The sequence below is a fragment of the Cyprinus carpio genome, chromosome A24 (genome assembly GCF_018340385.1).
Source record: "Cyprinus carpio isolate SPL01 chromosome A24, ASM1834038v1, whole genome shotgun sequence".
Classification (NCBI taxonomy): Eukaryota; Metazoa; Chordata; class Actinopteri; order Cypriniformes; family Cyprinidae; genus Cyprinus; species Cyprinus carpio.
Genome location: NC_056595.1, coordinates 20,559,258 through 20,580,504, shown reverse-complemented (window position 1 = coordinate 20,580,504; position 21,247 = coordinate 20,559,258). Strand labels below are relative to the sequence as shown.

The 21,247-nt window shown below is 32.8% G+C and overlaps 1 protein-coding gene across 3 annotated transcripts in view; it reads right to left on the bottom strand.

The window, feature by feature from the left end:
* The window catches only part of LOC109049145 (calcium/calmodulin-dependent 3',5'-cyclic nucleotide phosphodiesterase 1A-like), a 64,473-nt gene extending 49,383 nt beyond the window's left edge, over window positions 1-15,090 (bottom strand). For 2 of the 3 annotated variants that reach the window (XM_042714596.1, XM_042714595.1), the window contains exons 1-3: window positions 14,715-15,089; window positions 8,204-8,254; window positions 7,631-7,796 (exon numbers count right to left, since the gene is read on the bottom strand). In XM_042714596.1, the coding sequence (XP_042570530.1) occupies window positions 7,631-7,796; window positions 8,204-8,254; window positions 14,715-14,799 (302 nt within the window). In that variant the 5' untranslated portion in view covers window positions 14,800-15,089. Of the gene's footprint in view, window positions 1-7,630; window positions 7,797-8,203; window positions 8,255-14,714 lie in introns of all 3 variants that reach the window. The other variant, XM_042714594.1, reaches the window with a different exon arrangement.
* Between the last annotated feature and the right edge of the window lie 6,157 nt (window positions 15,091-21,247).

The following is a 21,247-nucleotide window of genomic DNA, read 5'->3' as shown; positions in this document are numbered from 1 at the left end:
CATTACCGATATACTTATACCGATACCCCTAATCATGATATAATAATGGCTTAAATTTTGGTCATGTAAAACGTTAGAAATAACTACGTGCACAAATGCATGTACAACTATTATGGTTTTTGATGTTTGTCTATCATTTACTTAGCTTGACAACTCCTTTTCACTATTAATTGCAGAGCATCAAGAACTTTTCAGAGCGATTTCTTTAAGATTTAGGATAGAAACTACACTTCCCGATGTGGTGTTAAGGGTGTTTTAAAATTTGGATGTCGTGAGCTGGAGTTTGTGCATTTTTAAATCAGTGTTGTTGGGCAAAACACGCAAAACGCATGATTGCATGGAATTATTCAAATCTGACCTTCCCAAAACAAATATGCAGGTAGAAGGCAAACAGCAACAGCACCAGACATGAATATTTAACAGACAACAAAACTGAAAACCTCTGAGGGGAGATAAACAGTATGCAGTGTGTTCTTCAGCAAGCTGGAGTGGGTGGAACTAGAGGGAAGAGACCAGCCGGTCCAAAACCATACAATCAACGCCATTTATTGCTCAACATGGTAAGAATTCTGTAATTAAAATGTTTATCTATTTCATCATTGCGTTCACTCAGTTTATTTAGCAAAAATATAATGTTATAAATGAGAATGAAGGGAGATGGAGAGAGAAAGAGCAAAAGAAGTACATCTGCATTATTAATAAATATTTCGGGCATATCTAATCATGCAGTTGCTGGTCTGCCTGTGTACACTGATGACCTACCGCAATATTCCCTCTTCATTAAAAAATAATTCAAATTGTTCTCTGACTAAAACCAAGGAGGGAATATTTATATCCATGCTCCCGTCCGGGCAGGTTGACTATGGTGTTTCTCAATTTAAAACCTTGGATTATTCATGATATACATTTGAGGTTTATATATTTACAAAAATTTATATAAAATTTGCATTAATCATATTTAAATTAATATTTTATTTAAATGAACATTTGACCATATATATATATATATATATATATGTATATATATATATATATATATATATATATATATATATATATATATATATGTATAGTTTTATTGTTATTTAATGTTACAAATATTCTCACAGTGTTTGAGAATCTGTGAAATAAATCTACACACGGCCTCTTAAATTGATTGCTCATGATTGTTTGTTTTGATACTGTGCAAGCTGGTGAATACGTGGTGCGTTAGACTGTGATTTCTGCTCCAACAGAATGCTGTTAGCCACCCTTGATATTGTTTGAGCCTTACTTTTAGAACATCAATATCTTGCTGACCATGTTTGTAACGTTTGTAATGTTTTAATATTTAAATGAATGTTTGATATTAACAAGATTGCTCTCGCTCTCTATCTCTCTCTTTCTCTATACAAATAAATAAATATGTATATATAATTTCTATAAAATAATATTGTGTAATGAGATCGAGATTTTCAAAATAATAATTATATATAATTTTAACATTATATATTTGTAGAATTTCATAAAATGTTCAAATATATTATAAAATGTTTATAAACATTAATATACATGTATATAAGTAAATATAAATGTAATTGTTCAAAAAGTGTAAATATAGTGCAATTATATATTGTTTATATACACACACACAGATATATGTATATATATATATCTATATATATATAATATTATATATACATATATATATATATATTATATATATATATATATATATATTAGTGTTGTCAAACAATTAATCGCAATTAATCACATCCAAAATATATTTTTTTGTTTACATAGATGTGTGTATACTGTGTATATGTATTTTGTATACATAAATACAAACACATGTATGCATATATTAAAGAAAAATATGTTATGCTTATATATTAAATATATTTATATATAATATAAAATATAAGAATATGAATATGTAAATGTATAAACGTAAATATTTTCAAAATATATACTCAAAAACTTTTATTTTGGATGCGATTATCATGATTAATCGTTTGACAGCACTTACATATATATATATATATATATATATATATATATATATATATATATATATATATATATGCATAGATGTATGACAAGAATGAAAACCTGAATTCATTACATTCTTAAACTACTGCATCATTACATACACCAGCAACAACTTAAATACTAGTAATACTTATCTTCTGCCTTATACTCAAGGGCACTATAGAGCCAAAAGACACAAATACAAAGCCGGACTGGACAAGCTAATTAACATCCAGTCAGTGTATGAATTATTGAGTTTTTAATCCCGTCAGCTCACAGTAGGGTCTGCACCGGGCAGGTCAGGTGACTTGGTGGGGGGAAGGGGATGGGGACACTCATATTGAGTAACAAGCTCCCTAAACATGACAGCCTCTGGTCTTTGAGATTTGTAGGTCAGAGAAAACAAATACTCTCCAGGGCCTCCTTTGTGGAAGTATGACAGGATAAACAAAGCTTGAGAAAGAAAGGATGCAGATATCTTTTACAGGTGATTAATCACCCTACATGAATTGCCTATCAGTACGTCGAAACTTAATTGGTGAGCAATCCACAAATAGTTGCATTTGATAAAATCAAGAATATGTTCAGTCTCTTCAACCTTTATTTAATTGACTAAAGTACAAAGAAAAAAATCTAATGTTTTCACTGTCCAACTTAATTTTATTTTGTAAATATAAATACATTTTGATTTTGATGGTATGGACCTGTATGACATCATAAAAGGCTGAATTGTGTGCATGTATATCCTTGTATGGTCACTTCTCCAGGAAGAGCGCGCGCACACATCAAGAGTGAGAGCAAGAGTACACCCATCAACATGCTTCATTCAGAATACGGAAGTCATTGGGATCTGATTCTGGATCAGAAATATATGGCTGGAGTAACTTCAGTCTAGTAAATATTCATTTTGAAATATTAATAACAATACAGTATATAAGTTATTCTTATGTTGATTTTACAGCAAAAAGACATGTGAACCATGACCTGAAGGTGGACTAAAGCGTTGCCAAACTGGCACCTGCCCTGCCCAAGTCTGAATACTGTTCACCAGCAGTCCTGTTTCCCTGCATTACTGTTAGATCGCGCTCAATCTTGCTTTCATTCACTCAGTTCATTCTACTCAACGGGGCTGCGCTCAACTGGAAAATTAGGTTTCTCCACTAAAATGAGCTCTGCCTGCTACAGACCTATCAGAGAGATGGCAGAAAGCTGGGGCTAAAAGACAAACGATAATCGAAAGAAAACTCGCCGTTTGGACGAGATGAGAATGGGACATCCACCTGTGTACGCTCCCACGAGCCCCGGCTAAAGATCGGAGGCGTGCAAAGGTCAAATCATCCGTAAGTCAGAAGAAGCATCGGGGACAGCTGATGTAAGGAGAGACAGATGCCTCACACCTCAGACATAATGAGTTCATTCAGAGGAGATGAACCTCAGCCTGCTGTGTTACACATGAATTTGCTCCAGAGGAAAGAGGAAGAAAGAGTAAGAGAGGGAAAGAAAGAATTTAGCGAGAAATGAATGCTAACAACATCATTAGAATGGAAAGATACATAAACGCATGACTGCTGTGTCTTTTCTTAGCAAGAGAAAATATACAGATATACAGATTTATATACAGATTTTTTAAATTAACCTGCTTTATAAAAGATTAATTTTATTTATTTTTATTAACAACTTTATTAATATTATTAATTTTTTATTGACTAAAATGGTATAATTTTAAACATTAGAATAATGATTTATAAAATTTTATAAATTCTATTTTTTTTTTTTCAAATAGAATTTTTAGCAATAGCTTTTGGAAATTACTTTTTTTTACATATTAAAATTCATCGTAAATCATCCCACATTATTCATGTTACATAACAACTCAAACCATATTAAATAGAGCTGTTTTATTACTTTTCCATTAAAGGCAGAACTAAAGCCATATCATATCATTTTTATTTATTATAACAAAATAAATTAAAATTATATTTTTTAGCAATTGTTTTCCATTGTTTTCTTTTAAAAATTAAAATTATATTTTTTAGCAATTGTTTTTCATTGTTTTCTTTTAATATTAAAAATTATATGTAAGAGCTGCTTTATTAATAATTTAAAAAAATCTTAAGAGCTGCTTTATTACTAAGTGATCAGACTTTATTATCCACCTGATTTTAGTTAATTATTTTTTTCAGAATTTAAAGAAATCTTGCATCTGAAAATTAAAAGCATTTAGAATGAAAAAACAATCACAGCTCAAGAGACTGGAGCTTTCAAAATGTCAAAAAGAACCCGAATCAAGAAGCTATTTTAAAACCATGGAGAAATTTCCAGGATGTGCAGTATTTCTCGACAGGCTGTGTAAAGGTGAACGTGTCTGTCATAGAGTAAAAGTCACCTCTTAGTAAATTAGAATAATAAATGCGGCTGAAACTCCAATCTGTGAGGGTCATGCTGAATCAGTTCAGCTCTTTAGTCACACAATTTTTAGATAAGACTAATGGAAGAGCAGCCCTGCCAATCTTAATATCCTACCCTGGGGGGAAAAAAGAAAACACAGAACTCTGCTGAACATAAGATCAGACTGGTCCTCTCAAGCACTCAGTCAAAGGTGCATTATACTTTCCTTGCCCTTTTAATTAAGTGCACACACCTTATCAGCCTCGTACACACACACACACACACACACACTCGCCGCAAATTCAACTCAAACAGTATTCCACACACACACACACACACACAAACTCGCACAATTACACAAAATCCATTGTCTCAATGTGTCTTTGTCTTAAATCAATTGTTCAGCCAGTAAATTAACAGCAAATTCAACTCAAACAGTATTCCAATAAATCAATAAATAAAAAAAAAAAGAAAAACAAACATATAATATAATAATAAATAACAACCCGATAAACTAAACTGTCTTATTTTTACACTAAAAACTCAAATTTTTTCCAGTGTTAACATACAAAAAATCTTAACATACAAAAAATAACAACATTACACAAAAAGATCAAAAAATACCGAACAATTGCCAGTGTTAACATACAAAAAATATGCACATGATTCGAAAAGATTAAATGATCCTGAACAAAATGTTCACACTTGTACAGCTCATGGTCAAAAATGACCGCATTGGTAAATAAACTGCAAAAAAATTAAACCAAATAGTTAATCAACTGGTTTATTTCAAAAGAATGACTCATAAGATATGGTTCTCAACTTTAACAACCTGGCGTTAATCTTTAACTGCACAAAATTGTGCTCCAAAGGGATTAATCAACTTTAAATTGGTTTTATTGTCAAAAGAATGACCATAAAAGACTCATAAGATATGGTTCTCAACAGAAAACAAATTACAAAATTAATAATTAATTAATACTAACATTTATTCATATAAAGGACAAGATTATGAGTGAATTATTATTTACATTTCTTCAGAGTACTAGTTATATAATGCACGAGTCATTTAGACTACTCTTTAGGTTTTTTAAAAGAACTGGTTCAAAAGAACTGTTTCAAGCTTCATGAATCGGACTGATATGGTTCCCAAGTTCAACTAAAGATTATGAGTGAATTATAATTCACTGAATTTCTAAATTAATAAAGTATATACTTAGCATATAGTGCATTAGTCATTTAGACTACTTTTGTTTTGCTCTTATGTCCTTGTTGGAGCAAGGCAGTCATGGCCACTATGAACAGAGCTATTTTTAAATTGTTTATTTTGGTCACTCTTTGTGTTCATTGCTTCTATCTCTCTGGTGAAGGGTTAAATTCTTTCTGTGAGACATCTGATGACAAGTTTTGGCATGCCACATCCTGCCATCTCTTCATGCCATGCTCAGACTGGTTACTTCTCAGCTGGGGGTGGGTGGTGGGGGCTCTCTCACCTGCAACCCATCACCCGGCCTGCAAATATGCCCTCTTGAGCTCCCCAAGTGCACAATAACACACTAATAGAACATTAAGGATTCAATGGAGCACAGTTTTACGGTGGATATTTATAGCAGACGGTGCCTGGTGCTGACGTCAGGACTAATGCCATACGGTGCTCCCCTCCCTTCCTCACACAGGGTGATTAATGAGGAGCCGCTCACTATACAGAACATCACAGACCACTGGAGTCTCCCTGTTTAACACAGCCGGTCGCACCGGCAGACAGCTGAGTCCAAATATCATGCAGTTTCATCATTCAGTTTGCTGTCGTTCCCTTTCAGAATGCAGCAATGATGGGAATTATGTGTCTGACATCCAGGTAAAATCCGTTTGGGATACACGGATTGGTATGGATTAGGATGGTTTACTGGATAGCTGTGGGAGTGGGGTTTATGACTTTGAAAAATTTACATCATTACGAACAAATGTTAAAATCTAAGTTTTGGATGTGATTTTAATAAAATAAAATAAAATAAAATAAAATATTAGTATGGTCAAGAAACATTTTTTTAAAAATGGTCAATAAACATTTAGTATGGTCAAGAAACATTTTTTTTTTGTGCCAGTGATGCATTACATTTTTAAATAATCACAGTAAAGACTTTTACAATAATAATAATAAAAAAATAATAATTCAGATAAATGCTGAAAAACCCTGAAGGAAAGAATGTATCATAGTTTCCAAAAAAAAAAAAAAAAAATGTTTTCTACACTGATAATATATATATATATATATATATATATATATATATATATATATATATATATATATATATATATATTATATATATATATATATTATATATATATAAATGTTAATTGAGCACCAAACTAGCCTATGAAATTATTTCTGCAGTCATGTGTCAGTGGAGTAATGGCTGCTAAAAATTCAGCTTTGCCATCAAAGGAAAAAAATACTTTTTAAAAGCTGGTATTATATGTCATGCAGATTACAAAATTCGGAAAAAAAATAAATAAATAAAATAAATACATGGCCGTCCGACTAAATAAAGATGTCAAAAGCCTGTATAAAGGGCAGCACAACTAGCCACACTAGACAAACCACAACATTTTTATAAAATAAGATTTTCAAGAATAACACCGCAATTTGGCGACAGACAGAGCACATATTCTCTTGAAAATAAACTGTAAGGCCACATCTTATCAAGAGCCATTTGAGGTATATGGGGTATACACTCCCAAAAATAAAGGTTCATGATATTACATTTTAAGGTTCTCATATTGGTTCATAAGGTTTTCTAAATAACTATAATGTAAAAACGTCTAAGCAGGGTTTAAATAGGTTCTCCTATGGCTTTGTGACCTAAAAGCCTTTTGGCTCCAGCTGGAACCTTCATTTTTGAGAGTGTGGTCTTTCACTACTGAGATGCCTGCTGTGATCTGAAATAGAAGTGTTGGTTAGACACCATTGCTCCTAAACAAATCAATAATCCTATCTAGGCCTGCCAGCTGTGCTTATGAGTGGAAAACACATGCACAAACCACTTTATTTGACATAATCACTGCATAATTCCTGTTAACAGAGCATGACAGTTCACCCAGTTTCACTCTAAAGTGCTTTTAGATAACGGCTGGTGAGGGAAAAGTAGCAATTAATGCAGAGAAGATATCGACCCATACTGATTGATCAATTCACCCCAAGGTGCAAGTAAGTGTATGATTCCTTCCAAACCTGATGGCGGTCTTCTCCATGGCATCAGGACTGTCGACAGAGGGCAGGTCATCAGCTAGAATCTCCTCCGGGCTCCGTGGGTCAATCAGGATACCCCGCTTGTCCTTGTCCTTGATCCCGATGCCTGCTGTGATGGCGTTCCACAAAGCATTCTGGGACTTGGAACCTGATGCAACAATCAGAGATCAAAAGCTCAGAGGGGTGTAGATGACAGCATGCAGGACCACGGCAGTGAGAGAGATAGAGAGCAATAGAAAGACAAAGGAAGAGAAACAAACAAGTGGTGAAGGTTTACCTGGTAAGCCTTGTGATATTAATACTCAAGTGATTGGGTTAAATAAATATTTCCACAACTGAGTGCCCATGAGCAAAGATGACAGGATGCAGGTCACATTTTCAGAGCCTATCCTAGCCTTGAGATGGCACAGAGACAATGTGAATGATGTGTTTGATCAATAGAGACTGTAAAATTTAGTGTGTCACCCTGTTTCCTCACTGCACAGGAAACAATTTTAAAGTAAAAGTGAAGTCAGCAACAAAGGTTCAATCACGTATTTGATTGCACATACTCACGTGCGAATCTTGCCAGAGGTCTCGCACTGCTTTCTCCGGTTTCATTCGCCACTGTGTGTGGAGAGAAAGAACGAAACACACAGATGGATGAGTGATGTAGACCTTTCTTCAGCGATCACCATGACTCACCAGAAAGCGGTTTTCTCCCCACAAATCTCAAGTTTGCTCTCAGACAGATTTTTCGCAAACAATCATGAAAGTATGAAATTACTTTTCAGTTTTATGTGAAAATCTATGTTGTTGTTAACCTGATGCATATTCCAGCATGCCATAAACGAAACACAGTGTAATTTGGATATCACTCATGAATGTGCAAAGGGTATGGTAATATGATAATGATACAGTAGATGTTTTTTGTTTTATTTACACAATATAAGAGTGGACAATATAAGTCCAAATCTTCTGGCTATGCCCTCCACATTCATTTTATACCTATACATAACGACTATCATATTTACTTCAGCTCTTATTTTATAAACAACTTTATTTTATAAATCATTTTTAAAGCTATGAATGAGAAACAAAATTGCTTTCTAAAAAACAGAAGAGTGAAAAAAGAAGCAGTTTTGTGCTGTTTGATTTATAGTGGGAAAAAAAAAATCAAGGTCACAGATAATTGTTTCTCACACATGTGTGATACCACACTCCTCCTACATTCTCTATAAATGCAGACATAAATCCTGCTCTGGTTTAAATGGTGTCAGGTGCTGAAGGGCATTTTCTGTGTCTACATTAAGAGTTTCTGCTGAAAAAAAAGCTCCTTGTTAAACTCTGCTGTGGCTTTTATGCTTCTGAGCAATATAACTGTCAAACAGGCTCATGGATGAGTAGATGAAGCCATATGAGGTCAAAGACACTACACACAGCTGTTTACATAGAGACAGTGCACTGCTGTAAGAACTGAACAGACAGCTCCCCCTACAGGCCATCTAACGACACTGAATAATTACATTTATATGAACTGACAGAGTACTGTTTACTGAATCCACAAGAGGTTTTAGAACCCCTAATAACAAAACAGGAGGTTACAGACATTTAGAAATATGTCATATTAGCAGCTACCAGACTGAACCTGTGGATTAGTGGTGTCTAATTGTCTAAGAACAAATAATTGTCGAAGAACAAAAGAAAAATTCAGAACAAAAGGGGGTAAAATACACATTGTATTCAATATAAAAATTTAATCAACAAAGATACATAATCCTAATAAAAAGAAAAAAAAATAATTTAGTTTCAGCTTTTCTGTTAATAGGCCTACCATCATAACTTATATAATTAAATCTCTATACAAATTTTATTAGAAAATAACAAAAATGAGGCTCCTGATTATAAAATTTACACTTATGAAAGTGTAATGTAACTAATATAAGACTGATATAAAGTTAATTTAATTTTTCCAATAAAATATATAAAATACATTTTATTTTTAATATTTTCAAATATAAGTTTTATATTTCAAATTGTCTTTACATTTCCAGTTCATTTAAAATTTATATATACACATACATTTATACACACACACACACACACACACACACACACACACAGTCTTTGCTTTACACTTGTGTCAGACACATATATATATATAAAAAAATATATATGTAATTTAAATTCAAATACATTTATACACTTTATCTTTTTAAACATACGTTACAATTGTGTGTGTGTGTGTATATATATATACAATTCGTACGTAAATACATACATATATATATATACAATATATATAAATACATACAATTGTATTTGAGTTTGGTTTATTTATTTCCAGTAAATTTAGTGCTTTAGCTTATTTTAGTGGTGCCACGACAACATTTCTAATTTTTGTTTATTTGTTTCTCATCTAATATATTTTATATTTTATTTTGGTTTTAGTAAATCGCATCAACCCTGGTGCTATGGGGATTTTTTTTTTTTTTTTTTAAAGTTGAACATAAATAGCCATTTAAAGGAATGAAAACAGTAAGAAATACAGAGAAATGATGAACCTTTGAGAATCACACAGGTGAATAAAAGAGCTGAACGAATGAACCATTACATTAGAAAAGACAGAGTGAGTGAGTGAGTGAGTGTGAGAGAGAGAGAGACGTGAGGTTGTTAAGTGGGGACTGCAGGTCCGCGGGGGGCACAGGGGTAATGAGAGGGAAATCAGAGAGGAGCCTTTAGCACAGCGAGTTCGTTAGGCTGCTGAGTGTCCAACGAGTCAGTACTCAGGAGAAGAGGAAGGACTCTTCATTAGCGATAATGACTCCCCCTGGGCAGCTCACACTACTCCTCTAATGTGCTGATGACAGAAAGGCCCCCAGCGAGGGCCGCACGCTATCACCCACGCCTCCCCTGCCAGGTAACCAGCAAAGACCCCTTTCAATCTGCCCCTCTGGGTCTCCATACAGTACATATGTACATATATATATATATATATATATATATATATATATATATATATATGTACTATATATATATAAAGATCTATATTAGATAATAGATTATATAAGAATTATATATAGATTTATTAGATAAATATTATATATTTTATTAATAATACAGACTACATTATAAATATTATTAATAATAAATTACAATTATGCAATTATAAATACATTTATAAATAAATTATGATTTTATTATTGTTGTAATAATAATATTGATATACATACAACTATAAATAAAAATTAATTATGATTTTTGATTTATAATAATGAACATAATTATTATCAGTATATTAATTTTGAATATATAATATTAATATTATTTAACATTACACACACACACATAAATAAAAAATATATATTATTCTATATAATAATTTATTATCTCATACATACACACACATATACAGTGGGGAAAATATTTGTTTGATCCCCTGCTGATTTTGTAAGTTTGCCCACTTACAAAGAATTTAAGGGTCTGTAATTTTTTATAGTAGGTTAATTTTAATAGATAGAGACAGAATACCAACAAAAAAATCCAGAAAAAAAACACATTGTATAAAGGTTAGAAATTGATTTGGTTAGTGAAATAAGTATTTGATCCCCTACCAGCCAGCAAGAATTCTGGCTCCCACAGACTGGTTGTGTGCCCATGTGGAACACAGATTAGTCCTGTCACTTTAAGTAGTTACTCCTAAATAATGTCAGTTCATTAGCTGTATAAGACACCTGTCCACACAATCTGTATCTTTCATTCCAACCTCTCCCTCCACCATGGGCAAGACCAAAGAGCTGTCAAAGGATGTCAGAGACAAGATTATAGATCTGCTCAAGGCTGGAATGGGCTACAAGACCATCAGCGAGAAGCTTGGTGAGAATGAGACAACTGTTGGTGTGATTATTCGGAAATGGAAGAAATACAAAATAACCATCAGTCGGCCTCAGTCTGGAGCTCCATGCAAGATCTTGCCTCATGGGGTAAGAATGATCATGAGAAAGGTGAGGTATCAGCCCCGAATTACACGGGAGGAGATTGTTAATGATCTAAAGGCAGTTGGGACCACAGTCACCAAGCAAACCGTTGGTAACACACTACGCCGCAATGGACTGAAATCCTGCAGTGCCCGCAAGGTCCCCCTGCTCAAGAAGGCACAGATACAGGCCCATTTAAAGATTGCCAATGAACATCTAAATGATTCAGAGAAGGCTTGGGAGAAAGTGCTGTGGTCAGATGAGACCAAAATTGAGCTCTTTGCGTTAACTTGACTCGCCGTGTTTGGAGGAAGAGAAATGCTGACTATGATCCTGAGCACATGCACCATCCCTACAGTCAAGCACGGAGATGGAAGCATTATGCTTTGAGGCTGTTTTTCTGCTAAGGGTACAGGAGGACATTTACCACATTGAGGGGCAAATGGACGGGGCCATGTACTGTAAAATCTTCCCTCAGTCAGAACACTGAAGATGGGTCTTGGATGGGTCTTCCAGCATGACAATGACCCGAAACATACCGCCAAGGCAACAAAGGAGTGGCTCAAGAAGAAGCACATTAAGGTCATGGAGTGGCCTAGCCAGTCTCCAGACCTCAATCCTATAGAAAATCTATGGAGGGAGCTGAAACTTGGAGTTGCCATATGATTTAGAGAGAATATGTAAAGAGTGGATCAAAATCCCTCCTGAGATGTGTGCAAACCTGGTGACCAGCTACAAAAATCATCTCACCTCTTTGCTTGCCATGTCAAGTACTAAGCCATGTTTTGCTTGGGGATCAAATACTTACAACATTTCACTCACTGAAATGCAAATCATTTTTTACTTTTATATTTTTTTTTTCTGGATTTTTTTGGGTTGGTATTCTGTCTCTATACATTAAAATAAACCTACCATAAAAAATTACAGACCCTTCATGTTTTTGTAAGTGGACAAACTTACTGAATCAGAAGGGGATCAAATACATTTTTCCCCACTGTACATGTAGACAATTATAAGTAAAAACTAATTGTTCTTTTTACAATAATAATGATTGTATTATGAATATGAATTCATATATATATATATATATATTATACATACACACACACACGCACACATATACATACATACATCTATATATAATAATATTGTAATGAAAAAAAAAACATCAATAATAACAATTATTATTACTAATAACATATAGCTTTGGGGTCTCCATACGGGCTCCACATCTGACTAGAAACCTTAGTAACTCATCAATAGCTGCTCTAATGAGACCCACACACACTGGCTAACATACAGGCAGTGCTTTGGGGAAACGAATGGGTTGGGGTTGTTTGTAAGGCAGAGGCAGGAATCACTAGGTCGTGACATCACATCCTGTCTCCGCTGGTGACCATGGTGACAGTAATCACAAAGGCAGCATGGGAGATCTATGGGAGAAAACCCTTATCATCGGCCCAGTGCGATTTAAAAGCGTGACTGTTTGTGTGGGCTTCGGTTTAATGATAAACACAGGTTCCCGTGAGAATTCATCCTATCAAACAGAATTAATCTGACAGGTTAGAAGTCACAAAAGGACTCCAAATGATGTTTTTCGCTTGATAACTTTGATTTGAGCACAGTCGTGGTTTCTCCACTTCTTCATCTCCTGATTGTGGTCTGTTATATAAGCCCTTGACCTTTTAGGAGTATAATTACTGCCATCCAATGTTCTGCCACAACAACTGTCACGTCACTTTGCCGTTCAAGCTCTCATTGTTCAACGCCTGCCTAAATCGGCTAACCCTGTCAGAAAAATCAACGTCCTGATGTTGTGTCCATCATCATCTGACAGGGCAATAAAAGAATTCATGGGTTTTGGAGAGCACAGAGCACCGTGACTCATTCTGAACTAAAAAAAAAAAAGTTGTTTCTTATGTAATCTAATTGTACTCGGGCGACTCCAAGAAACCCAGAGAGACTGACTGAAAAAGGCAATCACTTTGTTGCTTTCCTGTTACTATGACACAACAGAAAACGGAGTTTGCATGCAAGGAAAGCGATCTCAAACTGTCTTGAACCAATTTACTAAACCCTTGTGATTGTGTTCAAATCAGTGACTCATTGAGACATTTTCGAAACCATTTTCTTAAACTTTCACATATGCATAAACACCAATATTTAGAGCATACGTACATATGCTAATTTAACCCTCATGTTCTGTCAGGGTCTGAGAGACCTCATGATCAGAACATACTAAATTCTGACGCATCAAGTTGATACTTAATGACTTTGATAATTGAATGAGAACTAACTACAAATGTGTTGATGCTTCAAATGTCCTCCAAATATTTAGTTTCCGAAACCCCAAAAAACTAAAATATGCTTTAATGCAATGGATTTCACATAGTAAGAATCCGATTTTATTATTATCGGTTTATTTGTTTTGGGGTTTTTTTTAGCTCAAATTGACAGAACAGTACTATTATTAGATAAAAGTCAGTCATTGTTCTGTAAATGCATGAAACAAACCGGCAATAATATATTTAAACTCTGATTTGATATTAAAATTCATAATAACAATAATAATAAAAATAATATTCATCATCGCTATAGTTTTATTGTTTTTTTATTTTTTCTTCTTATTTTATTATTAATAAGTATTTTATTAATATTAATTTTATTTTAATGGTAAAGAAAAACAAGAAAAAGAGAAAAAAATATTATTATTCATAATAATACCATTAGCATTATTAAGAATTCTATTTTTAATATTTTTATTAAGAAAGAATTTACAATAATACAATAATAATTAAAAATAATAAATACATAAAATGTTATGACTAATAATGTTAATAATAATAATAAATAATAAAAATTATTATTATTATTATTATTATGCAGCATTGAGGTGTCTGGAACCCTTAAATATAATGCAAAGTTAACCCTCAAGTTCTGTTGAGATTGTTTGAGGTAAACCAAAAAAAGAGTTTTCTCAAACTAAACAGACTAATTAATGCTTTCAAACGCCCAAAGGCACTTGCAGCGGCACACTGTAAAAAAATCAGTGCTGGACACAGAAACACACACATCCACCCACACACACATACCTGACCAGCTGTTCTTACCAATAGTGAAGCTGAAGCCATCAATGCTGAAAGTGGCACTCCGGCATTTTTTAAATCCTTGTTTTTTGGAGCTGAGCTCTGACATGTTCTCCAGTTGACTCGGTCCGTCTGCGAGGGGAGAGAAACTCTGGAAACAGACTCCTCAGGTGGGAAAGCGAGCTCTGAGCGGGTACGTCAAAGATCAGAGAGGATCATTAGTGAAGGAAGTCACAGGGTTGACATCTCCTGCAGGGACTGCATCCCATCTGTAAAAATCCCTCTTGAGCTCATCATACAGCCTGTTTCTCTGTTGCTTGCCTTTCTTACACTGTAAAGAGCATAAACACACAGATGGGAGATGTTTCTCTCTCTTTCTCTCTCTCCCCCTCCCGCTCACACTGTGACCCTTCCCACTGCTAAACTGTGCTTGATTACAGGCTCTCTCTCTCTCTCATTCACTGTCACACTCACTCACCCATTTACTTGAGCGCTAAGCATATATGCATTCACTGATCTGAGTCAGTGATACGCACTGATGTTTATTCTTGGTCACACGTGCCTTCTTCAGACCTGTGTGGTCACTGTACATGTGGGCGTGTGTGTGTACAGGCACATACACTGCAAGTGCTTTTACAAAAGGGCAACCTTTTTATGATGTTTAAACAAAACACTCTGCCAAAAATGCATGCAGGATCAGATAAAATGGAGGTTATGGAAGTTATTATTATTATTATGGAAGTTTTATTTGGAAGTTATCCAAATAAAACCTTAATTGGTTTAATAGAACAGATAATAGAACAGATTGGTTTAATAGAACAGATATTTGAGTGAGACTCTATTGCCCCCTTAAAGTGCCCCTATTATGGATTTTTGAATATTACCTTTCATGCAGTGTGTAAAAAAAGTGAATGGAAACATCCCGCAAAGTTGGAAAATCTGAAAGTAAGGTAAAAAATAAATGCATATGATAAGACAATGAAAGTGTTTTTACCTACCTATCTCAAATTTCAACTGAATATCTAACAAAACCAAAACAAAAACATTAAACTACCAATAACAATAATAGCAGCACTTTAAATAAGGATGTTTGTTTCCACCACAGTAAAGCAACAATGTAAGGTGTACAACAGGATGCTGCATTTAGCCAAGAATTAGGCTAGCATCTGCATTTAAATACTTGAGTATGTTTCTGGTCCACTTAATGCTGAAATAACTTATTTGATCCAGTTACACACATTTCTTACTATCTTTCAAAACAGCTCTTTAAACAGGACTCTGAGCTCATTTGAGTGATGCAACCATTCACTGGTGTTAAGTTACAACCCTGTGGCACTTCAATTCACTCACTGATTAGCCCTTGTGATCTGAAAACCACACATACACAGCTGAAGCATCAGCCATTCTGTATCTCTATTTAAAGTCTTTAGTTACAATATCAAGAGACATTTACCCATCCAATATCCGGAGATCTAGTATAAGCCCTGTAGTTTTTGTTAGAATAGATTGGATTGGACATTCCAGTAGTGTGGTGGAAGGGCTCTGAACACCCGTTTAGATTTTACTGATGTAAGAACTGGCCGTAACAAAATACTCATGCTTTCTTTTGCACGCTTAAGCATGGAACTCGCCAATTAAAGCATCAATATTACTACTGAACATTTAGGGTTTTGAACAAAACACTTAAATACAGTATTAAACTTCAGTGCATAACTCGTGCCACACCATTTGTGCTTCGAAAATAAATGATGATACACCAAATTTTGCTGCTTGTAAAGGAGTAGTGTATATCTGCTACTACAATCTAACTGACCATTTTTGCATGGTGGACAATAAAACAAAATCACATGTACTTACATTGACATACAGAGCCATATTTAGAGAACACCTGAGCTCTTTTGACTTGGGCCAGTAAGGAACACCTTAGCAACCACCCAGAACACCTTAGCAACCACCCAGCAACATCTAAGAAACAGCACAACAAAATACTAATAACCACTCAGAACACAATAGCAACTAATAACAATGTCACTTACAGTACATTTTCTTAATTATATTTATTTATCTTTTATATATATATATATATATATAATATATATATATACTATATAATATATATATATATATATATAGATATATATATATATATATATACAGGCTACACTATACATTTCAAAAGTCAGTAATTTAAAGTGAATACATTTTAGCAGGGATGCATTAAACTGTACAAATGTAACAGTAAAGACATTTATATTGTGAAAAAAATCAATTATATATAAATTATAATAAATGGAAGTTTGATGAGAATAAGAGACACCTTTCACAAAACATAAAAATAAATAAATAAATAAATACAATCTTACCAACTCCAAACTTTTGAGTGGTGGTTTAAAAAAAATAAAAAAAAAATAAAAAAAAAGGAAAAGTGTACTAAATATTATTTTATTCTAAATAGTATGAACATACACTTATTTCTATAAATATATGTGAATAAGAAGTTTGTCATTAAAATATAAAAAAATAATAAAATAAATAAAAAAAATCACACACACACACACACACACACACACACACATACATACATGTAGATATATATATATATTATAGATATATATATATATATATATATAATATATATATATATATATCTATATATATTATATATATATATATATATATATTAGGGCTGTCAAATGGATTAATCCCGATTAATCACATCCAAATAAAAAGTTTTGTTTACATAATATATGTATGTGTACAGGGTATATTTACGATGATATATAAATACACACACATAAATTATATATTTAGAAAATCAATGTATATAACATTTCTATAGTTATATTCTTATATTTTATATTATATATAAATATATTTAATATATAAACATAACATATTCTTCCTTAAATATATACATGCATGTGGTGTATTTATATATACATAAATTACACAGTATACACACATATAATTATTAAAACAAAACTTTTATTTTGGATGTGATTAATCGTGATTCATCATTTGACAGCCCTAAAGATATATATATATATTCTATATATATAGATATATATATAATATCTATATTATATATATATATCTTGGTATATATATATATATAATCTATATATATATATATATATATAATATATATATAATATATAAACTGACTCTAAAATCTTGCAATCATTTTGGATAGAGATGCTATGTAAATTTACTGCATGTTTTTTCATAATTTCAATTAGGTTTTTTTTTTTTTTAATAACTATAACTGGAGTAACAGTACTCTGCAGAAACTGTGGTTTCCATGGTAAAATTTGTGGTCTCCAATAAAACACAACATCAGAATACTAAAAAAATCTACTCTACCACATCACTCTTTTCAAAACACCACCTCACCCAACTGCAAAAAGTTTTTGAGCACGTTTTTCAAATCCCCCCTTCACCCACCTGCACAGAAAACAGAGACCAAAGTATGGCGTCATTACCCAGAAACACCTGCTGTAAGTGTAAACCTGCTGAGATTAAAATCTGAGAGTGATGATTCTGCATGTGGCTCTCTCTCTTTCGCACAAAGCTCACACTCCTTCACCTGATGTGTGTTTACACCCCTGCACTATTTATAGATTTACACATACATGTGTGAAAATTTACCCACACCTTTAATTCAAAGAGTCAAAGAGAAAGAGAAATAGTTATTTCCGGGTCGTCTATGGGTCATCTATGCTCTTCTCCATAAATTGAGTTACAAAAATGAATGAATAAATAAATAAAGTCCTTCCAACACTAAATATATTTAAAATGTAATAGATTGGAATGGAATTTAAATTGAATACATAGTATGTTGTTGTATTTATGTTTATTGCCATATCAGCCACACATGCTATTTTACTGAAGATACTGATTCAACATTTACTAAATACAAAAATGTATATGTATGGTACTTAAAAACTGTTTTTCTGCGTAAACATTTCAAAGTTTGAAAGTTTTAGGAAAAAAAAGACATAATAAAAATTATGAAATTAAAACTGGGCACACCAAAAATATGTTTTGAAATCAAATATATTACAAAATTTATTCTTATAATCTAGACAGATAAACAAATAAATGTGTAATAAAGATTTGCTTATAATGTTTAAAATATTGAATATTAAACTTTTTTAATTATATATTCTATACCTATTTTATATATTATATTTAAATATGAAATTAGAAATTTTAATATAAACATTGTAAAAACCAAACATTTATCATTTATAATTATATAAAAAAAAAATCATAATAATGATTAAATTACAAGCAGTTCTTCCCATTTCCATGTTTGCATATTTAAACTTTCTGTGTCATGATTTATTATTAAACACGAGAGTCATGAGACGCAAGACAGTGTTTGGAGAGGGGAAGATATATATATATACATATATATATATATAATATATATATATTATATCTATCTCATATATATATATATATATATATATATTATATATGTATATATATATATGAGAATAACAGCATATATGTCTTTCTGTTCATTGCATAATATCGCATCAGTAGAAAAGTCACATGCACGAGTATTTATTTTTATGATGATTTTTGAGTCCCTCAACCGTATCAGTTTCCATTCACCATCAATTTATGGAGAACACCAGCATGAACATTCTTCAAAATACCTCTCACGGAGATCTATTAAAGAAAGAAAAAGCACACTGTATGAGTTTGGAACAACATTAGGATGAGCAAATGATGACAGAAGTTTTTGTTTTAAAGGTTATATATGGTGATCTTGAAATTGGATTGTAATATTCAGGGCATTTAATCATCATACCAGAACAGATGTCTACCTCACACAACTCTTTCCAAAGCAACGAGGCTTTCTACAGAACAAGTCAGTCCATGGCCAGCCACCAATTCACTAAAACAATGCAACAAGTGAAATAAAAACTCAGGGTCAGCCTTCACTGACACTCTGACAGAATGCCAGAGAGAAAGATATAAACCTCAAGGACGCTGAGAGCAAAATGAAGCAGGTTAACTTCTCTATCTCTGAGTGGGTGTAGCAGAATAAAAGCTTGGTTTATCCGATTCTGAAAAGACCATAGTCCACAAAACCCCACCCAAGACTCTCAGCTCACAGGTTTCCATGGCAACCAAATACAGCACTCATAGGTTAAAAAAGTGCCTTTTTGTGGTTTCACAACATGCTATGTGCCTGAAACATTCAGCATATTTACAGCTGTTAGCACTCCAGTCGGAGATGTGTGTTTGGTTACATTTGTTTGATGAAGCCATTGTGTTGCAGATAAGACTGAAAGAAACACAAATCAGCAACGAGATCTCAACTGTTTCTCTAAGACAGCAATGCGATTCAGTGGAGAACAAGTAGAGACTTTTCCATCAGAAAAAGACCATACAAAGCCCATGTATCTCCTCTAGAGCAAACTTCCATGGGAGACTTAAAGGGATAGATTCAGCTGTTGATCACAAAAGAAGATATTTTGAAGAATGTTGGTAACAAACAGTTGACGGTGGCCATTGACTTTCATAGTATGAAAAAAGCAAATACTATGGAAGTCAATAGCTACTGTCGACTCTCTGGATATCAACATTCTTCAAAATATCTTCTTTGTGTGCCGCAGAAGAAAGAAACTCATACAGGTTTGGAACAACTTGAGGGGGAGTAAATGATGACAGAATTTTTATTTTTGGTTGAACTGTTCCTTTAAAATGATTTTAAACTAAAGTTTCTAAAAAAAAATATATTTATTTAAAATTAAATTTAAAAATTCAATATATAATTAAAATAATAATAATTAAATGTTAAAAAGTAGGTAACGAATGATTAATATGTAATTTTAATATTAATATGTTTAATCATGACCTTAAAGAAAATTTAAAAGAATATATTAATTAAATTGACAAAAATATGTATAACATATGATTTACATCTCATACATATTTTTAGCATTTTATTCAAGTTTAATTATTATCTTAAACATCCTCTAACTTTTTTATTATTATTATTATTTAAGCTTGTACCATCAGCAACTATTGTTTTTATTAAACTTCTGGAATAAAAATATATATAATAATAATAATTAGGATTATTTGTTTTATCTACAGACACTGCGAGTTTCTCCTAATAAAAGAAATAAAATAAAAATTGAAATTCCTCTGGGAGTTTCCAATTCAAACATCCAAACACCTTAATACCACACCTTGAGTACCAACCAATCACAGATTACCAACGTATCACAGCTGTCTGAACTTTGACCACCTAAATCACCTGAAAGTGCAATACAAAGGTTACCTGTAAAACACACCACCATTTTCATTTAAGATCACAAAAAGGAGCCTGAAGAAGTTCTATTCTCTTCTGTTGACTCATGAATGATTAAGGATCTCCTACACCTTATTCCGTGGTGGAGAGAGAGCATAAGATGCTTTACACTCTGCACATTCAGCTCTGGTTACCCGCTCATCAGAGTGAAAGCAGCAAACACTTGTAAGAAACTCTATCGCTCTGACAACAGACCTGATAAACCATTACACTTCTGTTACAG